General features: G+C 35.3%; 1 protein-coding gene across 1 annotated transcript in view; it reads right to left on the bottom strand.

Moving 5' to 3' along the window:
* CNIH3 (cornichon family AMPA receptor auxiliary protein 3) overlaps positions 1-22,633 on the bottom strand; it is a 64,810-nt gene that overhangs the window by 18,914 nt on the left and 23,263 nt on the right. The window contains exons 2-3 of the mRNA XM_026695372.2: positions 18,712-18,780; positions 15,275-15,322 (exon numbers count right to left, since the gene is read on the bottom strand). Of these exons, the coding sequence (XP_026551157.2) occupies positions 15,275-15,322; positions 18,712-18,780 (117 nt within the window). The remainder of the gene's footprint in view (positions 1-15,274; positions 15,323-18,711; positions 18,781-22,633) is intronic.

The raw sequence follows: 22,633 nt of genomic DNA, 5'->3' as shown, positions 1-22,633 counted from the left end.
AAATGGGAAGAGAAAAACTCAAAGAAACCTTCAAGAGTATCTTATTCTATTCTACAAAAATAAAGAGCATTATAAAGAGCATCACTGGAATTTCTGCCATGCCTGTTTCTTGAGCTTGCCTATATTGAAGGGCTTCAGATCACACATAGAGGATGGTGTACTTCCCTCAGCTTTTTGGGGGAGGCTGGCATTTTTAATTTTTCACTCATTTATCGTAAAAATACAGAAGGACAAGCTGTATGGAACAACATTTAACTCTTTATCTATTTTTGGGGAAACCCAAAAGAGCTGGAAACCTCTGGGGAGATCTGTGTTCTACTGTTATTTGTTCTACATTAAAGGAAAGGAGGGAAAGGAAAGAACCACTTCACCCCTTCGTAGCCCTCAACCCCAACTTTACAGATTGGAAAGGAATCCTTGTTTTTTAGAGCAAGGAAATAACTGAATTTCACTTTCAGTTCCTCCAGCAGCTCAAGGGCTGTTAGCCTGGGTTCACTGAGAAATATCAGCTCTGAAGGAACACCTCTGCAAGGATAACAGCCAATTACCCTATTTAACAGCTATTAAGTGGTGTTAATTGCAAGCTATAGAGCACAAGCAGGATGGTTTAGAGAAAACAAGGGGAAGCAAGAGGACAGGATGATACAAGCATGGAGAAGCATTTTCAGACATGTGCAATGAATTGGAATAAGCTTCCAGCTGGGATGCACATATGGTGGCAGCTTATTCCCTATGTAGTAGATCTTAAAATTCTGCATCTAATACATCTACAAGAAATAATAAGATAAAATACTAATCTACCCATCTCTATTATTGGCAAACATCTGGGGTAACCAACAGAATAGGCACATTTTATAATATATATCATAAGAATTAAGAACATTATTTTCCCAAAGTTACTGACAATATTTTCAAAATCATATAGGCCCAAATTTTACTGGAGCTTTTATCATACTGTGTGCTATTGCAAATAAGTTCTTCATGAACAAATCACAAAAAACATTAACTAGTTCTGAATATGGAGTAAATTGCTGTGATGGTAATTCATCAATGCCCCATTACTAAAAAAGACTTTGTGTCTTCTAGGCAGAGCTTAAAATTTCGAAAGTGACATTTACCTCTAAGATTCTTAATTATTTTCTATATGAGACAAATTTTCTACATTAATACAAATAATTTCTTTAAAATCTATCCAAATTGTATTGAATAAACAGAAAACCCAATGTCTCCGACAGAAGGTGAAATAGTTTTCTTAGGCCAAATTAGATCAATATCTTCCCTAAGAAGTGCTGCAAAGCCTTGTTAGAACTGCTTTGGGTTGCTTGGACTAAGCAGCTTAATATTGTGAACAATGGTTATAAAACAAAATTATTTTTCCTCAATATATTTGATAGAAAATGTTATCGAATTTCATGTATTAGGGAAAAACATACAGTACATGCACAATTAAAAGCATTTTAAAATATCATTGAATTAAGCAGAAAAGTCTGACATGTGAAATTGATATAGGCTAGATGGATATACAGGTGAAACTCGCAAAATTAGAATATCGCGCAAAAGTTCATTTATTTCAGTAATGCCACTTAAAAGGTGAAACTAATATATGAGATAGACTCATTACATGCAAAGCAAGATAGTTCAAGCCGTGATTTGTCATAATTGAGATGATTATGGCTTACAGCTCACGAAAACCCCAAATCCACAATCTCAGAAAATCAGAATACTGTGAAAAGGTGCAATATTCTAGGCTCAAAGTGTCCCACTCTAATCAGCTAATTAAGACATAACACCTGCAAAGGATTCTTAAGCCTTTAAATGGTCTCTCAGTCAGGTTCAGTAGGAATCACAATCATGGGAAAGACTGCTGACCTGACAGTTGTGCAGAAAACCATCATTGACACCCTCCATAAGGAGGGAAAGCCTCAAAAGGTAATTGCAAAAGAAGTTGGATGTTCCCAAAGTGCTGTATCAAAGCACATTAATAGAAAGTTATGTGGAAGGGAAAAGTGTGGAAGAAAAAGGTGCACAAGCAGCAGGGATGACCGCAGCTTGGAGAGGATTGTCAGGAAAAGGCCATTCAAAAGTGTTGGGGACTTTCACAAGGAGTGGACTGAGGCTGGAGTCAGTGCATCAAGAGCCACCAAACACAGACGGATCCTGGACATGGGCTTCAAATGTCATATTCCTCTTCTCAAGCCGCTCCTGAACAACAAACAATGTCAGAAGCATCTTACCTGGGCTAAAGAAAAACAGAACTGGTCTGTTGCTCAGTGGTCCAAAGTCCTCTTTTCTGATGAGAGCAACTTTTGCATCTCATTTGGAAATCAAGGACCCAGAGTCTGGAGGAAGAATGGAGAGGCACACACTGCAAGATGCTTGAAGTCCAGTGTGAAGTTTCCACAGTCTGTGTTGATTTGGAGAGCCATGTCATCTGCTGGTGTTGGTCCACTGTTCTTCATTAAGTCCAGGGTCAACGCAGCCATCTACCAGGAGATTTTGGAGCACTTCATGCTTCCTTCCGCAAATGAGCTTTATGGGGATGTTGACTTTGTTTTCCAGCAGGGCTCGGCACCTGCCCACACTGCCAAAAGCATAAAAACCTGGTTCAATACTGTGGGATTACTGTGCTTGATTGGTCAGCAAACTCACCTGACCGGAACCCCATAGAGAATCTATGGGGCATTGCCAAGAGAAAGATGACAGACATGAGACCGAACAATGCAGAAGAGCTGAAGGCCGCTATTGAAGCATCCTGGTCTTCCATAACACCTCAGCAGTGCCACAGGCTGATAGCTTCCATGCCACACCACATTGAAGCAGTAATTGCTGCAAAAGGCGCCCAAACCAAGTTCTGAGTACATATGCATGCTTATACTTTTTAGAAGTCCGATATTGTTCTATGTACAATCCTTGTTTTATTGATTGCATGTAATATTCTAATTTTCTGAGATTGTGGATTTGGGGTTTTTATGAGCTGTAAGCCATAATCATCACAATTATGACAAATCACGGCTTGAACTATCTTGCTTTGCATGTAATGAGTCTATCTCATATATTAGTTTCACCTTTTAAGTTGCATTACTGAAATAAATGAAACTTTTGCAAGATATTCTAATTTTGCGAGTTTCACCTGTATGAGTTGTATATTCATCTCCTAATTATATATTATGTATCAGCTGGAACAAAAAAATATATTAACTTTAATGTAAAAATTATCATAAGACATAATCATGGATAAAGAAGTGCATAATCAAGGATAAATAAAAAAAATCTTCATTTACAATCCAGAAATGTTATCCATTCATCCAATCATTTAATGAAAAAAGTCCATGTGTATGGCTCAGATAATCATATAAGTGGTAATATGCAACAATGGTAATGCAATATAATATACAAAATACATAGCGTGGCCATGGAATGCATTTATGAATAAAACATCTTTTCATCATTAAGAAACAGTTGTCTTTGTTCTTAATTAGGGCTAAAAATCAGGAGGCAGCAAAAGAGATTGGTTTCTATCATCATCTACCATTTGCAGCCCAAAATGTGTACGAGTATTCCTTTATCTTTTCCTCTCACAAGTCTAAATTCTGAAAGCCAAGGTCCTTTCGTTGAGAAACAAAATTTCTGCCCTTCATTTAGTCCTATCACTTGACTTTTTGAATAAATTTTTTAAATTGCAAGAAATTGTTCCCTATAGTCTTTGTTTCCTGAGCTCATGCAGATCCAGAGGCAAATCTCTGAGACAGATGAAGTGCTCAGAAAAGTCTAACTGAAAAAAAAAAGGAATACCTATTTAGGCATTACAAAAAGAATAAAATCTCCAGGCAAGTAGCTGGTCACACATTTGCTAATTTTCAAGGAAACTTGAGAAAACATACTTGTTTGTTTATTTATAGATCAAATTTAGAGACTGCCCATTTCACTCTTTGAGTAACTCTAGCACAGGGGTGTCAAACTTGAGGCCCACAGGCCAGATGCGTCATGTGCTGGCCACCCCCATCCCCAAGTTTAGCAAAGGGGAAAAAAGTCATGATACATGATGTGACGACACAACGTGATGCTGAGAGTTTGATACCCCTGCTCTAGCAAATCTCTATTTTTAGAAAGAATGTTTGTAGCCATTCGCAATGAACTCCTTTCCAAAACTCTTAGAAAAGGAAAGGCAGCCCTCAGTCCAATCTCCAATTATTGGGAAGAAAAACAAAAGGCAAACTTTCAGCATACTTTCCCCAGATCACAGCTGGCAATGCATTAATAGTGTAGAGAGAAAAAATAAAATAAGTGTTTCTTCTTTGCATCTTTCTATAAAACTAGAGAGTTTGACAAGCATCACTTTAAGCTCTTCAAGGAAATGCAGAAAAAGCATCTAACAATTTGAAGAGAGGGGGAAATATTAGCACAGAATCCAAAGTCATCACACAGTCCAAAGTCGTCTCTGAATTTGTGATATTCAATAGTCATAACTAACTGAGAATGAAAGGACTATAATTCTTCACATCTGGAAGTACCATGTTGGAGACTAGATTTGACTTCCCTGAAAATACCTTTATTACTTTGTTTAATACGCCAGCCTATGTTACCTTTTCTAAACTATTATACTTGCCAATGATTGTTTAATCTATTTATTTGTGCTTGAAATCAATCACATTATTTGAGAAGCTAAGGCTTTCACTGACAGGCTTTTTCTTTGGAAGGGCAGAGGGTACAAATAGCTTCTAGTAGTAAACATTCAAATTATTACTCTGTTGGTGATTATCAGCCTATTTCCTCTATCTCTTGCCAGTAACTCACATTTAGTCTATTCAGCTGTTTGGTATTAGTTTTTTATTCATTTCTTAATTTGGATACTGCCTCCTTGCTGTCAGCTTGCTATTACACTTCATTCAGGGATCATTTTAAAAAAGAAACTTCAGAGTATAGTCTTAAATTCTAGGTAGGAATATATAGAAAGTAGCCATCGTTTGTGTAAGTTGAGCCCACAGACTGTAGAAAATCTATTTATGTGGTCATTAATACTTGACAGTTACTTGAGTTGCTGGAGAAAGTCATGAAACATAAATTGTTATTCCCACATAAAATACTTTCAAGAACCTAAAAACAGAAGATAAGTAAAATGGCTAAAGAAGTTGATAACCTGCTCCTGCTATATGCTCCTATTTTGAATCTAGTTTAGAGATGGTTTTTAAGTGTAACAATCAAATTCGGATCACCAAGCACAGATAATTACTACTGTATCTCATCCATAGCTAAGGCTCAAAAGTTATAAAGCTCTGAGCAGTCCCTCACAACTTCATTCGTCAGCCTCAGAATAGAATAGAATAGAATAGAATAGAATAGAATAGAATAGAATAGAATAGAATAGAATAGAATAGAGGGTTCACATAATCTGCTAAACTTAGTCCATGTCTCTGCAGCTTTACTGGGAAGTTTCTCAAAATAAACAAAACTCCCAGAATCTGGGAATCTATTTTGGAAAGTAAATGCTGCTTCTAACACTGGAATTAATGCTTGCCCTAAAGAAAGTAAGAAAAGCATGCAGTACAGCTTCTCACAGGGGAATTGTTATTGCTGAAATATCTAAAAGCAAAGCCTCTCAAGAACGAATTGTTTCACTTCTTCACTGCCACCATCCATTTAACTAGAGGGAAGGGGGAAGAAACCTGTTCTAATGACTCACCCAAAAGAAGCAGCAAAATATTCCATTTCTTCTCTGACAAGCTGCAGGACATTTTTCCCCAAATAAGCTGAAAATAAATTATTCATGCAGGAGGGAAGGATTTCCAATAACCAGCAAGGAGTGAACTGTTTAAAATTGAATTTTCAATGTGAACAAACTTAGGGCAGGTTATGGAACAAAAGCAAGATCTTGATAGAGTGTAAGTAGTATTTAAAATTCAAATGCAAAGACCACAGAACCATATATAATCTAAAAGCATTTCAAATAATATAAAGTTCATCGCAACTGATGATATGTCAGACCAAGATATGTTTAATAGTACAAGAAAATACTAGTATTTGTTTTCACACATTAGTTTCCAAGATGCTGTTTTCATTTAAACAGAAAATTGTTAGCTTTCCTAAGGAGAAAAATGGTTTTGAATAGTATATAACCATGTACCTGGACTCAAAAATAAGTACTACTCAATTATTCCAACAAAATTCTATTTTTTTTTTGTTTAACACTGTTCAATTGTCTTTAATACGATATCCTCAATTCATCTAGATTAGGGGAAACGATAATATATAATACATAATTTTCTTTATCATTATATTATTCAAGCTTATGTCTCTGTTCCACATTCCTCTTTTGATAAGAATTATTTACATGCTAACAACAATGAATTAGGAAAATGGCCACAGAAACACACATGTATATTTCTGAAGAATGATGAAATAAGTTATTTTTATAAAACTGAGCACACGTATCAGATTTTATAAGTACCATCTCCAAGTTCTGTTGTTTACTGAACATTTGTTGTTTTCCCAAAGCAGCATTAAAAAAATAATAAACACCATTCCAACTCACTTTTTAAAAACATTTCTGCTAGTCTTCTAGCTGTAAAGTACACAGAGAAAAAGCTTACTGTGAATGTTCTCAAGCTATTTCTAGGGCAAGTGAATCCAAGCAACAACATATGCACTCAGAAAGGGAGGATGGATTGTGAATAGGGAGAAAAGAAATGATGTTTTCTGGGCCATCATTAAGAAAGAGTCTTGCTATTAGGATTTGGGTCTCACACCTGGTTCTGCAATACTCCAGGGAGGTGCTCTATTTAATACCTCATCTAGGACCTTTTTTTTTTTTTTTGCCTCCCACTCCCTTCCCTTTTTTAAAAAAAATAGAAACCTGTATATCACAAATTGCAGTGCCAGAATAGTGCTTAGTGTCAGTGTTATTCTGAGTATTATGGAACACTCAAGGTTTTGATAAAAGAACCAGAAAAAAACACTCTGATGATATTCACTGGACTGGTTTTAATAATGATGTTGCTGTTCTTATTGTTGTTGTGAAAGTGCATATTAAAGCCTGAATTTAGGACTCAATGATCTATAAAATAACTGGGACAAATATGCTGAAAAACAGGTTCTTTCCCAATAGGGAAAGGGGTGGATTATATTAAATGTCTCTTCTTTAGTGTAGTAGCTATCTTCTTAAGAAGGTGTTTATATTTCTGAAGAAAAGTCCCCTGCTACTGGTTTCCCTGCTGAATTCTGTCAGCTTAGAAATTACATTATTCTCCTTAACTATGAAAGGATAGCACAAAAGATTTGTAACCAACTGACACACTGTATGTATATAAAATGGAAGATGGTTTTATGTTTTTATGTTTTGTTTGTATGTTTGCCTTAAAAAATAAAAACTTTAAAAAAAGAAATTACATTATTCTCCTGACTAAATTGCACTTGCCTATCACTGATTAAACCTTCAGCTACAGTCAATCTTTTATAAATCAAATTATTCCTGTTTAACTACTACTCTATGATAGAAATGGAAGAGCAGAACACTATATACGTGTGGTCTATTATTCCACAAAGATTCAGAAACACATGTTAAGTAATCTTGCTGTGCTGGAGCAAATTAATGTAGCTTTTTTAGTATTACTGGAAGTTTAGGGAGAAAGTATTTCTGAAGTTCAAGTCAACGTTGTGGTAAAACTTCTAGGAGACTTTTGGGGAGACTGGATAAGTTGCTCACACCTTTCTCTCCAAGAACAGCCTTAAGAAATAAATATATTGTTATAAAATTGCATTGCAAGCAATGTATATTCTCTTCCAGGATATTGGTCAGTTGGAATAGGCAGCTATGTCACTGCTTTGTTCAGCAGCATACCTTTTTGGAGTAGGTGGCAAACAAAACAGAAAATAAATCAAGCCTTTTTAATTTAAGATTAAAAGTATTAGAACTGTGCCCCACTAAATACTTTACTCAATGAATCAATATTTGTCTTTAACTGGCAGAAGGTATGTTTCATTTCTTGTCACCGAAAAAAAACCTTCTATATAACAAAGTTTCTTCAGTGTTCCTTTTTCAGTGAGAATTGTTACAAGACTTGCATAGTTAACCAGATATGACTTTTATTTTGAAAATGAGCACATATTTTCCTTCGCTGCAAAAACAAATGTTGGTATCCATGCATTATTTGATAGGAGTTTTAAAATTGTACAAATTGAGCAACCATCTGAAAGGTCCTTGCAGTTTTTATAAGTACTACTTATTAATTAACCTTTTGTTGCCTCTTGGATCAAATTTTTGGTACTAGCTCCTGTTGAAGAAGGTTTCAATAGGTTTTCTTCCTATCACAAAAGGCAGATCCAGTACAGTCTTAGAAGGAAGGTTCAAATATGAAAAGAGGACAGGCTGAAAATCATGAATCTCATATTTGGACAATGTGAGAGCAGACAAACTTCACCTACTCCATCTCTCCTAGTCAACACTGTCAATATATAGAGCATTTTTTCTACTCTCATTATGTCTTTTGTCAGAATTTATCAAACTAAGAATTTCTCCCATGTTGTGGCAAGTAAAATTGTCAAAATATATCTTTCTACTGCCACAGTTTCAAATTTTCTTACTTGATACTAGCTGACAATTCAGGATTTATATCAAAATGATATCAGAAGAAAACCAAACAAACAATTCAGCCTTGCATGCTTAGCATCATCTTTAAATTTGGCCTTTGTTTCATCTTTAAAAGTGCCTCTCCACAGAGAGCAGAAGAAAATATGGAGATAATCATGTCATCTTGGATTTTGAGCAAGGAATCACATGCAGCCAATGCATGATCCAGGGGACCCTGCTTGTTTGTACTTTCAAAAGTTTGTACTTTGTCATGAGATATGAGTAAAATATCTCTTCACTCCTTAACCAAGCATTACTGCAATTGGTTAAAGAACCAATAGCAGGAAACAAAAATAGTGCACTATTCTTGCAAAACAAATAGAAAAAGCATGATGCTTTTTGCACAGGCATCTGTACTAATGCTTTTTAACTTGTTTATAAATAATCTAGAATTTTTGTTAACTACCAATTGTAAAAACTATGCAACGGCCTTTTAGGACTTTGCTCAGTTCAAACTTTAAAAGCTTATGCCTCTTATGAAATTATGCACAAATAACATAATTTGTTGTTACAGCAAAGTAAGTTTGCTAACAAGAAAAGAGCCCGTCATCTTAACCCCACCCGTTGTGGAGCACCCATTCAACAGTCAAATATGTAATCCTTCTAAGTCGCTATTGTATAGATGAGCAAATGAGGAAGAGGTTTCCCAGAAGCAGGGACAGAATACATAGATGATCACAACTTTCTCCTAATTCCTGTGCAATAAACAAAAAAACATACTTCTAAGAGAAGATACAGAATCATCTAGAAATTAACAGAGTGCTACACAAATGCTCTAGGGAACCATGGAGATGACCTTGGAGAAAGCAGCCAGAAGCTTTAGGAAAATATCAGGAGCAGATGAAGCATGCATTAAGCTCAGGCAGGTGGGAGAGATTGAGAAAATGACTCAGTTATCCCCTGGTATTTAAAAAAAAAAAAAAAAAGGCCAGGAAAAACACAGGCAGGCTTGCAAGATTCTGTTACAGGTAGTCCTCAAGACTGTTCATTTAATGATAGTTCAAAGTTACAACAGCTTCAGAAAAAACAATTTACAACCTGTACTTATGACCCTCTCCCTCCCTCCACCCTCTTATCTCTCTCTCACACACACACACAAACACACAAACACACAAACACTATGGTCACCTGATCACCTGATCGCAGTTCAGGTGCTTGGCAACTAGTTTGCGTTTACAACTGATGCAGTATTCTGCAGTCATGTGATCATTGTTAGCTACCTTTGCCAATTTTCAGCAAAAATAGCAAAAATGCCCATTAACAAAGCTAATTTTATTTAATGACTGTCATAAAAATTGTCATAAATTTGGGTCCAACTCAACTTACAACCACAATGACATATGATGCAAATTCTGGCCCCAAATGTTGTCACAAGTTGAGGACTACCTGAACTGCAGCCTATCTCAAATAAACCAGCTCTTCAACGATTCCTCTCCAAAAAAGGAGAGGACTCGAAATTACCCACAAGTGCTCCAAACATCAGCTTCTCATGAGAAGACTGCAAGATAGTATCTCTGGTGGGTTTAAAGCTCTGGGAAACAAGATAATATCCTCCTTGCTCAAATCACACAGTCTATGCCTTTAAGAGGACACTAAGTTCACATATTTCCTTTTCTATTCACTTTTGGAAATTGCTTGTTAATTGCTTTTCAGCTATTACAAACCTTTGAATCAACACATTTTATAGTAGAGGTCCCCAACACCCCCAGGCTGGGGCCCACTACCAGGCAGGGCCCATTCGGAGCCATCAAGCAGAAGCAGCAGGCAGGCAAGCATGCATACATGTACATCTCTACTTGCACGAGCAGCAGGGAAGTGGGTGAAGCTCCATTTGTGCTCATCATTTCAAGTGTGAAACTGTGGCCATCCCAGACCAAGCCAAGGCAAAAAATGCTAGAGAATTTCTGGAAGCCTGGCACTCTGACATATTGGCCATCAATAGATACATAGACATAAACAACATCTACATACTGTGCAAAAGAGACAATCAACAAGCCAAAAAGGAAACAAAAAGACCAAAACACCTCATTACCAGCAATCAATGCTCTGATGAGCATTACGTGCAACTAGAGTAATAAAGATGGTGAGGGACCAAGCTTAAATCCTATAAAGAACATTTTTAAAAGTCGGAATATTTAGCCTAAAGAAGAGACAACTAAGGCTTAGGGTAGATATGGTAAATGAGAGTGTAGATTTATTTTTCATAATGCCCAAGAGTATGAAAAGAATGATTGGTGAAAGGAGAGAGGGAGGGGGAGGGGGGAGAGACTGCGGAAATAAGGAGTAATTTCCTGATCACAAGACCAGTTAAACAGTAGAACAGCCTTCCTCCTGGAGTCATGAATGTTGCTTCCTTGAAGATATTCAAGCAAAAATTGGACATCCATTTGTCTGGAATGGACTAGAAGATCTCCAAGATCCTTTCAAAATCTATATAAAGTCTTGAGTCAGGGAAAGGAAAAATAGTCATGTTAAAGTCTTGCGATTATGGAAGATGGATAGATAGACAGATATTTTAAAAAGAAGAAAGGCACACAAACATCAGACTACTAGAGGTGGCCTGAGGAGCTATATTATAATGAGGTCAGATATCTTCAGGAGTTGTTAAAAGCTGCATGCGTCCTAATTTTTGTTTTATTAGTACTGTGTTCTAATTGCTCCCCAAAGCTCTGCTGCCAAACCATGAATGCTTCACAATTGCTAAGTAGGCAAAACAATCCCATTCAATTGCTTCTTGAATTATCCTGTTTCCCTTTCTTCCCAAAGCAAAAAATCTCCACTAAAAAGCAGCTTATCAGCAAAGACAAGTTGCATTAACCAATGAGTTTATGAAATATATGCTGCCCTTCTTTCGTTTCATTCTGTTGTTTCTACCGTTTTAGTCTGTTTTAGCCAAGATCTGCCATTTCTGCTGTAAGGATATTTAGACTCGAAAGAAATTAAAGGCTGATGTCAGCAAAACATCTCCATGCCTTGCACATATATTAATAAAATGACCACTGACTGTTGCTAGCTTTATAAAAATTGGGTCACGGCTAAAAACCAAAAGATGGCTGAGCAAATAACAGCTATATTATTTTTAGAAGAGCTTTTGACTTCATCTCAGTACTATGGTAGTACCAGTGGTGGGATTCAAATATTTTTGCCACCGGTTCGGTGGGTGTGGCTTGGTGGGCACGCTTTGCATGCGTGCATGCATACACTTTGCGTGCATGTGCGCCCCAAATGCACACTTTGCACAGGCGCAGAAGCATTCTAACTCACCTCCTGCAAGCCTGCACGATCCTGTTTGCTTCAGCAGCTGCCGCACAGCACTCTTCTGTGACGCGCAAATCAGCTGTCCTTCAAATTCAGCGGATAAAGGTGAGTATGGGAGCCCGGGAGGGTGGGTGGGCCTAACAGCAGAGTGGCGGACAGAACCAGTTCAGTCTCCACTGCTCATCACTGCTACCAGCTTGACAGAACCGGGCCAAACCGGTACAATACCACCACTGGGTGGTACCACCAACAAGGACAAGAAGCAGCTTGAAGCTCAATGTAGAAATGCTAGGGATTGAATCCTGGAGTACATGCAGCAATGAAAATACAATTCTTCAGTAATAAAGAAGTGTAGAAGACTACACTTTTACAGAATTGTAAAGATTGTCAAGCTATTGTGTAACTCCAACAAGACCTTACTCTATTGATTATGTTGAGCATGTTTATATACAGCTGTCTTGTTATGAAGAATAAAGCTGAGAGGCATATTCTAAAAATCAAACACATGAACAGGGATAGAATCTCTATTGATTTAATACTGAGTGTGCCAAATTTATAATGAAGGTAAAGCATCCACCCAACCAGGATATCTTAGCCTCTTCAATCCATCCAGGTAGAAAACAGAGTATCTCAAAAGCAGATTTATCTAAATCCAATAAATCCTTCCACAAGTAGCAAGACATTCAACCCATAATGGGGTATAAGGAGGGTGGTCTGTGCCCAAGGCAAACATCTCAGTTGGGGTAAAGAGTCTTTTGTATTTTTTCTGCCATATAGTAGTTTTTTTGTTTTTTTAAACTCAAATATGAATTTTGTCATTTGTCATTTCTTTCTTCCCTCTTTTGTCACAAGGGAAAGGAGGAGGCATGATGAAAAGAAAATAGACCCCACATACATAATAAAAGCATAAAAATCCTTATGGCTGTGTTTATATACCCAATTTTTTACCATTTCTTTTCTAGAACAAATATACTCTGAAGAAAAGATACGTTTTGTGGTACAAGGAAATATTTGCAAGCATACAGCATAATATTTTCTTGCAGTTTCTAAAGGTAAAAAATGTTTCTGATATATAAAATGCTCAAAAAGAGGTGGAATGAGAGTAGAAGGCATACCACTTATTTTCAGTCATGATTGCACAGATACTGGGTTTCCTTTCTAGCATGTTGATGACAAGACACATGCAAATACGAAAAAAATCCAGTGATTTTTTTTAAAATCCAATTTATTTTTTGCATTTTTATATGTGTAATGTATATAGTATTTCCTCCAATCTCTACATATTTTTTCTCAATTCATTTAGAAATTTGGCATGTAGGCCAAGAGTGTCCAATCTGTTCAAGCACTGTATAAAAATGAATGCAAATGATTTTCAACAAGTGTGAAGGGAAAAAGCATTCTTATACTGTTTTTCATTGCAGTTATACAAAATTGCTGTATGAACCAACCATACAGAAAAATGGACATTAAAGTACACTAAAGAAGAAGAGAAGGCCATTTACCACTCAGCCAGTTAAACAAAGAAGGATAAAAGAAGCATGCCTCCTTGCAACCCTTTATTTCGTAAAGAATAAAAGCACTCAGCTTTCAAGTTCAGCTTCATTATACGACTAAAAGGCACAGGAGAAAATAAAAAAATCTTCTATTTTTTTCAGACCATGCATAACATTCTATTATATATGTATTATTCTTTTTATTATATCCCAATTTTTCTACATGAAAAAGGTGTGTCATTTATCAAGGATCATTATACAATCATAGGTTTAAGTACAAAAAGATAAAGATAGATGCCAGATACCAATTATGCTTTTAAAAGTTATAAACTGTCTTAAAAATGAGGGATTTGATTGAATAGGATGATGTTCTCAAACATTTTTCTTTTTTGAATGTTGTAGATTGAATGGAAGTCTCTTGTAGTTAGTTTCATTCCTTTTCTGCAAAGTTCATCAAAATGTCAATTTTTTTCTTTAGCATTTATAACCTGCTTAAGAAAACGAGTAACCATCGAGAATGCATTGCTACTGACTTCTAGGGAAGAAATGGCAAACTGAAGTTAGCTCTGTTAAAAGCGTAGCTGAAGCATGTAGCAGAATAAAGAGCCAGCAAGGAAACTTGTTCTTCTGACAAGAAATGGACCTTCCACAATGGACCATCAAGATCATCCACAAGTTTTTCTCAAAGTTATTTCTCATAAGGAGATCAGAAGACAACAGTCTCCAGTAGGTTTAGTGCTCTCAAAGTTATGGGAATAGCTATCCTGTTCAACCCATAGTTGGAACTTTGAAGGACACTGGGTTTGCATATTTCCTTTTCTAATCATTTTCAGAAATTGCTTGTTAACTACTTTTCAGTTCAGGTTTAAAGACTTAAACAAATTATTCTGGAATAAACAGCAAAGGTAAACGAAACTTTGATTTTAAAAGTTACAAACAGACTAAGGGTTCCAGATAGATTTGAAATAAGATTTTGAAATTAAGTATAAGAATCCTGTGGGAAAATATTTTTTATTTTGAATTTTTTTTTTTAAAGTCTGGGTTCTTGAAGGTTGGACACTGAAGGAACTAGAAGGAACTAAAGATGACAATTAAGAGAAAATAACACTTACATTTAACTTTCTAATACAGAATGGAGCAACATATTTTTACATTCAACTTACTGAAGAATATTTTTGAACCATGGACCCGGAAGTTAGTTTTAAAAGTACAATACAAAAAAAAAAAAACACCCCCAGCTGTTTCCTTAATAACTAAAAGGGATACATAAATAACAAGCCAGGAGAATGACCAGGGTAATCTTCCCATACAGCATCTACAAAAAAGGGTTGATAAAGCTTTGAAGAATTTTGTGAGATGGGACAAAGGAAAAATGGAACATCATAAAATTTTAGAACATTATTTAAAAGAACCAAAGATCAAGATTATTAAAAATAAAAGGAAGGAATATAAAAGTGGATTATTTGATCAAGGTTAAAGTAGATCTGTTATTATCTCTGCTAATTTTAATTGACTTTTGCTGACATCAGGACTGAGATGATGAAGTTTTAAGGATTAGTTTATAGATGAGATATAGGATATGGGAAGAAGAGATCATCTGTTGTATTTTAAGAGAAGGCACTAGGTTAAAAATTGTTTCTACTATATATTTTGATGAAGGGAAGTCATTTATATATTTATTTTATTTTCTCCACTATAGTTTTATTTTTTCTTTCTTTTCTATGTTTTCTTTTCTTTTTCTTTCTGTACCCCTATTTTTATATTTTTTAATTTGTATTCATTTTTTATCACAGTTGTTGTAATTTTAATAAAATTACTATTAAAAAAGAGAATTTATTGTTGCTGATAAGAACTGATGGTTTGCTTCCCTTCAGCAAAACCAACTTAGATTAATTTTTACCTTTCTCAGAAGAAAGCAGATCCGTTCAATGTTTCTCAACCGCTCTCTCTGTCAAAGGAAAGGGGGGGAAGATGTAGTAAAATGGTACAATTTAAGAAACCTAAAATTGAACAAATAGTGTGTATCAACATATATTTTACCTGATCTCAGAAAAAAAGTCTATAATATACTAGCCTCTGGTATAATTTGCATGGTACTGCCTTAGTTATCTACTGAGATCATCTAAACATATTTAAGTTCAATTATATCAAATTTGCCAATTATACCACTTTTGCCAAGGCAACTGAAGTTAGTCCCAAATCTGAACCGCAACTTCCAGTATATTAGAAACTGTAGTTCAGCAGTGATTGAATAATTACAAATTTTCTATTTCAACTTTAAAGATCGCAAATGATTTTTGGAAATTCATGCAAGGAATAAAATAAGGAGCCTTTAGTTTGATGATATGTAAGTTGAGTTGCTGCCACAGAGTGGACGAACTATGGAAGACAGAAACACATAATGGTACTAAAGAACATTATAAGACAAAAGCAAAGCCTGTGTTTTGTGCAGGCACACTTTTTGGTTTATCTTATATTTTATCCTTATACTGTGAAAGTCCCACCTTATTTTTTCAAAATATAGTATATATGTAACAAGTATTATTTTTGCATCATCAGCAGGTATTTTCATGCTGCCTTGAGGTAGCTAAGCTTTTATTGCAGAGTTTAAAGGTAAAAATGCTTCCTTAGGAGGTACAGTACAGTTGGTGAAATGCAGCAGAAACTGGAATTGTGGGTTCTTTTCTAGAAACAGCAGAGTAAGTATTATAATTAACTATAATTATCAGACTTAAGCATGCAAGATATACTATCAGTTACATCTTAAACTGGATCACCTTGGGGCTGAGGTTTCACTGAACTGTTTTCTCAATATATAATTTGAGCAAATGTTACATAGCAAACTGCAGGCCCATATCTATGGAAGGGCTTATCACATTACATTCTATTGAGAGGTATAGCCCTATGCCCTATGAGGAAAGTTACAAATCAAATCAATTGCTTCCCTGTTTTAGATCCAAGTGTAATCTGTGGCAACTTGAATTTAAAAACAAAACCAGTGGCTGGATAACTAAACACTGGGACTGCACAAAGCATTTGAAAGAGAGTGCTTTGCTAAGCACACCAGAAATTGCAAGCCCCCCCCCCCGTCCCCCAATCCTCAAAATATTAGAGCAGGCATGTCATTTGAAAGGCTTGTTCAGCTCCTTTTCCCTGGCTCTCAACATGTGTGAATGCATGTGCAGCTGCTTCGTTTCACTGGTAATTCTAGAGAAAGTGTAGTCAGCATATGTACACAAATATAAAGATAACCAGCTGCACAAGCTTTCCAAAGAACACAGATGCTTTACTCAATGAAATTGTGGTGCTTCACACAGCTCTAATAAAGATCTGTATTTGAAATATTTGAAACCCGCTGTCAGTGAAAACAAAATTGGGAAAAAGGGGGAAGATAATGATTAGTGCAAGGCAATTTACAAACCTTGCTAGTTTGCCATTAAATTATTTAAGTACAATGAGGAAGACAGATTCCCAATTGCATGCAAAAACTGTGGGAAGGCTTAGCCTCACACATTCTCTCTTCATCTAGTGCATGCTAGACAATATGTGCTCACATGTCAGAATAAAAAAAATATGATGAGAAGAAGCCTGGGGAAAAGCCTTGCCTGGTGGTTATCTTGTAACCTGTTAGATCTGAGGAAGTTGACAGGTTCCTCAGTACTGTAGGCTTTGCCATACCTTGCCTTGTTTGTCAAAGTGGTCTGGGAGGTGTCGTGGAATGGGTTCTGGTGAAGGTTGAGTCTTCTTTGAGCGAGGGAGTTATTCCTTTATCTCTTAAGAAGGTCTTGGTTCACCCCTCCTCAAGAAACCATGATTGAATCCCACCATGCTAGACATTTTTTGTCCGGTATCTCTCTTCTCTTTATTGAGGAAAGTGGTAAAGAAGGTGATTGTGCAAGAGCTTCAAAGGGCCTTGGAGGGAAGTGGATTAGGAAATTAGGAAAGAATGGCTGAGTCAACCTCGAGCCTCCAGAGTGTGAGCAGGGTTAGCATTCTAACCACTATGCCACCAGGGCTCCTAGATTAGCATTGAAAATCCACTTTCATTTTAAAACAGGTGGCAGTTCTCACAGTTCTAACATCCCACATTAAAAGACACTAATTTCATCTGGAGATTTTAGATCTGGAGATTATGTCAAACAATCCAAAGGCAAACTATGTCACCTGATCCTGTTTTGTGCATTACAATTTAAACAAGATACATACAGTTCCGTGAATTCTAGGAAACAATGATTGCTTAAAAACAGAATATGGATGATTTAAGCCTCCTCCTGGAAGTTTTAGAAAAGATTTAAGAACTGTATAATAGGCTTGTATTATCCTGAACTTGAGCAGTGTCATTTGCATTCTTTGTCTATTTATTGCATTTGAATCCTGCTGCAATCAAAAACTCGTCCTGATTCCTGGAGCTGCTCCCAAACTTCTTAAATTGTATGTCAGACTGTTAATTGCTTCTCTCAATCCATAGCTACAGACTATCTGCCTTGGACTGCTATTAGTATCCTTTGAAAAATACCAAGGTTCCCCATTACTTCAAAGTTATCTCCTGTACGAAATTGTGTGCAGATACTATTACATCTCTGCATTTAGAAAGTCAGCTAATATACATTTCTTTAGGCATGCCCATCTAATATTATATTAGTAGAATACTATTATAGTATGTTACTCTCTCACAATATTATTTTGCCTTGTTTTTATCTTGTTAGCCATTTGTCATAATTCAACATTCAGTAAATAAGAAATTGGTATTAAATAATTGTATCTAGTTCATCCTGCAGGAAACCATGGTTTTATTTGACCTCCGAAGGAATCCCTTCTCAAGATTTATTTATTTATTTAACTTTTTCTCAAAGTCTGATAAAGACAGTGGGGCCACAAATCCTCCTTGAGAAGCATTTATTCATTATATTTATTTATATCACTTCTATAGAAAGTATGTCTCTCTGAAATGAATTACAGAGCATTCAGCTGCAGCATGAAACCAACATCAAATACCTTAGCCAATTATAGATCTCATGAATCAACCTTTAGTTTACTGGGTTTTATTGCAGGAACTTTATTTCTGAATCAGAACTAATTATGTCAAGACCAGGCTCACTACATTTACGTATTAAAATAAAAATCATTTATAGAGGGTTTGGACAGGGAGGTCAAAGACAATGGCAATCAACTTGTATACGGTTGCCAAGAAAACTATAAGGGCCTGTCCATGAAAGCACTAGGAATGGTATTTTTCAATGCTTGTTGAAAAATCATAAGATCACATTTAACACTATATTTTCAAAATATAATTTTCATTAAATGTTAGTTATTATTAAACCGAAGAGCAGTACTTACTGCATGTGTTGGGTTGCACTGGTCTATAGGACTCTTGAAGTCTGTCTTTAACTCATCAAATGCAATTATCTACAAAAAGAAAAATTCAAACCATGTTATGTTACTTTCAAATTTGTTACTTTCAAATTTGTGCTTTTAACAATTATTTATTCTGTCCTGCTGTAGTGAAAATTCTTCAAGGCAGCACACAATGTTACTGTCTAAAAAACCTATTTTTAGCCATAAAAATCTTATGTATAAACAAAAGTGCTATACCAGTTTTATAGTTTAATATATCATTTTAGTTTTCTCAATATTTTTGTAACAGGTAGGTAGGTAGGTAGATAGATAGATAGATAGATAGATAGATAGATAGATAGATAGATAGATAGATCGATCGATCTTGATAATAGTTTAGGCTATGCTAATACCTTAATGCTTACAAACATTGGTTAATATCAAGAACTGCATCTTATTATTATTTTTATCCACAATGCAAAATGATTTGAATCTGAGCATATATCAAAATCCTGCATTTAATTTCTAGGCCTTAAAGCTCCTTTTAATATAATTTGCATAGATATCCGAGGAAAAGCTTTGGTTGTACTTATAGTTTATTGGCCAAAATGTAATGAAACTGATTGCTATGGCCTTTCTATTTACTAATCTATATGTGGCATCAGCATAATTAAGGCTGATAATCTAATCTACATCTTCTGTATCTAACTAAAAATTGCATTCAAAGCCTCAACTTACCATGATGGGCAATGAGGATATACCAGCTGGCAGTCTAGCACAGCCATGACATATGTAAGACCGTGGCGTGGAATGCAAGAGATGTACATCGTAAACAACATGAATTAATATATACAATTTATGAAAGGAAAGTAGCTATATTGTGCTATAAAACTAATAGAAAAGAGGAATGATATAATAAATTCAATTGATATTGGTTTAATCTTGAAGAAACAGGGTTGATGAATATAAGTATGGAAGTGAAGGTGTAGATTTAATTATAGTGAAAGGGTTAAAATGTATGTAAGAGATTATGAAATAATGTATTCAAGTCTTGCATAGGAAATTATCCTAAAACATACTTGAATTTTTTGGTTATGCCATAAAACTGAGGAAAAATATTGAAAGATACAAAGAAAAGTTGTGAATACAGACTGATTGTATTATTACTGGATTTTGAGGTAAAATGACTATGAAAGAAAAAAGTTAAAATAATTAGTGTAAAAACAGAATGACTGCAGAAAGATGAACTACAAGATGTGTATGTAAAGGAAATAGAAGAAATATTAGAGGAAATTTCCACAGAATGTAGCCAATTATCAGGTTTTTTTCCTCAAAATTCATGTAAGATTTGTGCGAACTCTGTAGGCATTGATGGGAATAATAGTGATAATGGAAACTCATTCATTAGTTTGCAATATGCAAAACTCTGATTTATTTGTTTAATTAAAAGAAAAAGAACAATTAAAAGTCAGCTGTGGCATGGTGCTTAATGACATCAGAAGAGATTTTGGCAGGAATATTAATGCCCATCAGGATTTTGTTCCCTATTTTTGTTCTAAATCTTTGCTAAAATGTTCTCCATTTCCTGTGTTCCTCATATATGAGGAGGCAATGAAAAGAGAGATGAATTGACTATGTTTATTAACATCAGCTTGGACTATGACAAAAGAAATTTAACATATTGCAAGGAACATATTATTTACCATCACTTTTGGTTGAATCCTTCTTCCTAAATAAAATGGCTTATTTGTGCAACAGTCAACCCTGTTCAGTTAGCTTCTTGATTACACATCTGCTGCATGTAATGTATAAAGTGGCATCTGGATATCCTTTGTTGTATACTAAAGTCCAATGGCAGACACATTTTTGCATGATAATATCCCCAGATTTGTTATTTGAGCCCAAGAGGAATGAATTTCAAAACATGATTTACTATTTCCATAATCCTATAGACCTTTTTCTGGAATCCTGGTTTTGGCTTGCCTATGATTGCCTGCACTTTAGTATTTCCTGGTTTAATTACATCTTTTATTAATAATTTGCTAGATACTATCGTACAAACAGATACTGTGTTTCTCTTGAATTTTAAAACATTTGCTTTTTTTCTCATTTTTATATTTGAGGAGCTGGCTTTTTCTGATAAAGATGATGATGTTATCCATTTAGCTGAATCTGATTCTTGGTAATTCGATGGGCCAAGTCTCTCCATATCTTTCTATCTTGTACTATTTCTTTGAGTTTTTCTATGCTCCAGCTAGTGCCAGCTATGAAAGTGTCCAGCCACTGTGTTCTTTGATGGCCTAGTTTCCTTTAGCACTAACAGGCTTTTTCTGATATCAGTTTTATTATTTATTTGTTTATATTTTATTTATATAGCCACCCCTGTCATAATAATTCTGTGTGACTTAACAACATTTAGAAATATCAAATATGTAAAATGCAGCAACACACGCAGCAGGTAAAGAACCAACCCAATCTAGAAAAACTGAAATGGAGATCAAGATTTTATTCTTTGGTGGCTCACAAAACAATGTCATCCATGGTTCATGGATGTACTCTATCAATTGTTCCATGATGCAATGAAACACTTTAGGAGCAGAAGTATGTATTTAAAGCTGCATCAAGAATAGAGCATATTAAAAGTACATCGGCACGTACTTCTTCATCTTTGTCAAAATCTGACTGCATCTCCCTGGACAATATCTTTGCATTTGAAATTCTGACTTCAGACACATGATGACTTCAGATATGTAGTTGCTAGATATAGTTCTGGATTAAATTTGTTGTAATTGCATGCTTAATACTTTGGGTTTCAGGCAAAATCTTGGATTTCCATTGTGACTAAAACCAATTAGTTCTTCAAATTGAAGAAAAATTTGATAAAAAATTTTTTTTTATTCCATTTAGTCCAGTTTTGTTTTCATTCTGCAGTACTGATAAATTTTTCATAGCATATGCTGCTGGTTGTGCATCTTAATTAATAATAATGGAAACAACTTTCAGGGAGATTAGAATTATCACAGAAAAAATTATTCAAGGATAAGTAAGTATGAAGATATATTTCTATACAGATTGAGCAAACAGGATAGACAATTTGTAATTTGTCAGATTGAAGCCCCAGGTTGTTTCTTTGTGGATTTAGGAGTATTAATGCATTTATATTCCTAGCCACCCAATATAGCTATTGGTTCCATTACGTAACTTCAGATACGTGCATAAATATGTCATTTATTGTAGTGACTTTTAGCAATTAGGTTAACTTGTACACCAGCATCACTCTGATAAAACAGTGGGGTTATTGTTCAAAACCAGTCTTCCTTCTGTCATTGCATCCTACCCACATTAATTTAGCTTATGAAAAAATTGTCTTCAGATTCATAGTCCTTTGATACTTCTGTGTATACTTTTTGACTTGTTTTGTTGCTCTGTGCATATTAACCTTGTGGTTGTACTTATCACTTATCACTTGTGACTTTTATAGTATAGGTATGCTTCATTCCTCTTTGGCTGCATTGTTTACATACACTGTGCCCTGCTTTCAAATGTTTTTGCCTGCTGATAATACTTTTGCTAGGACCCATGTTTCAAACTAAAGTCAAACTATACTCATGTATCTTTTACAAAATCTTCAAATGTCTTAGTCTCCCTTTAGAAGCATAAACTGTAGATAAATCTCCAACATAAAGCACAAATACAATATAAACATTTGTTGAAAGTATCTTGATTGGCCGTCCATGTTGCCTTAATGTATCCTTCATTTCACAGAGTAGCTGAAAAGAAAAAATTTTTTGGGGGGGGTGGTGGTTACTACTCAGCTAAGATACAGAGAATGCTACTTTCTAATAGCTCCTAAAATGTTCCAAGGGCTTGTTGACCTTGCATTAATTTTCTGTCATTTGACTGTGGAGTATAGGTAGTCCTTGGC

This window comes from Pseudonaja textilis, chromosome 1, assembly GCF_049901715.1.
Source record: "Pseudonaja textilis isolate UNSWEBS1 chromosome 1, rPseTex1.2, whole genome shotgun sequence".
Classification (NCBI taxonomy): domain Eukaryota; kingdom Metazoa; phylum Chordata; class Lepidosauria; order Squamata; family Elapidae; genus Pseudonaja; species Pseudonaja textilis.
Note: the sequence above shows the minus strand (reverse complement) of the source record. Positions and strands in the feature narration are given on the sequence as shown.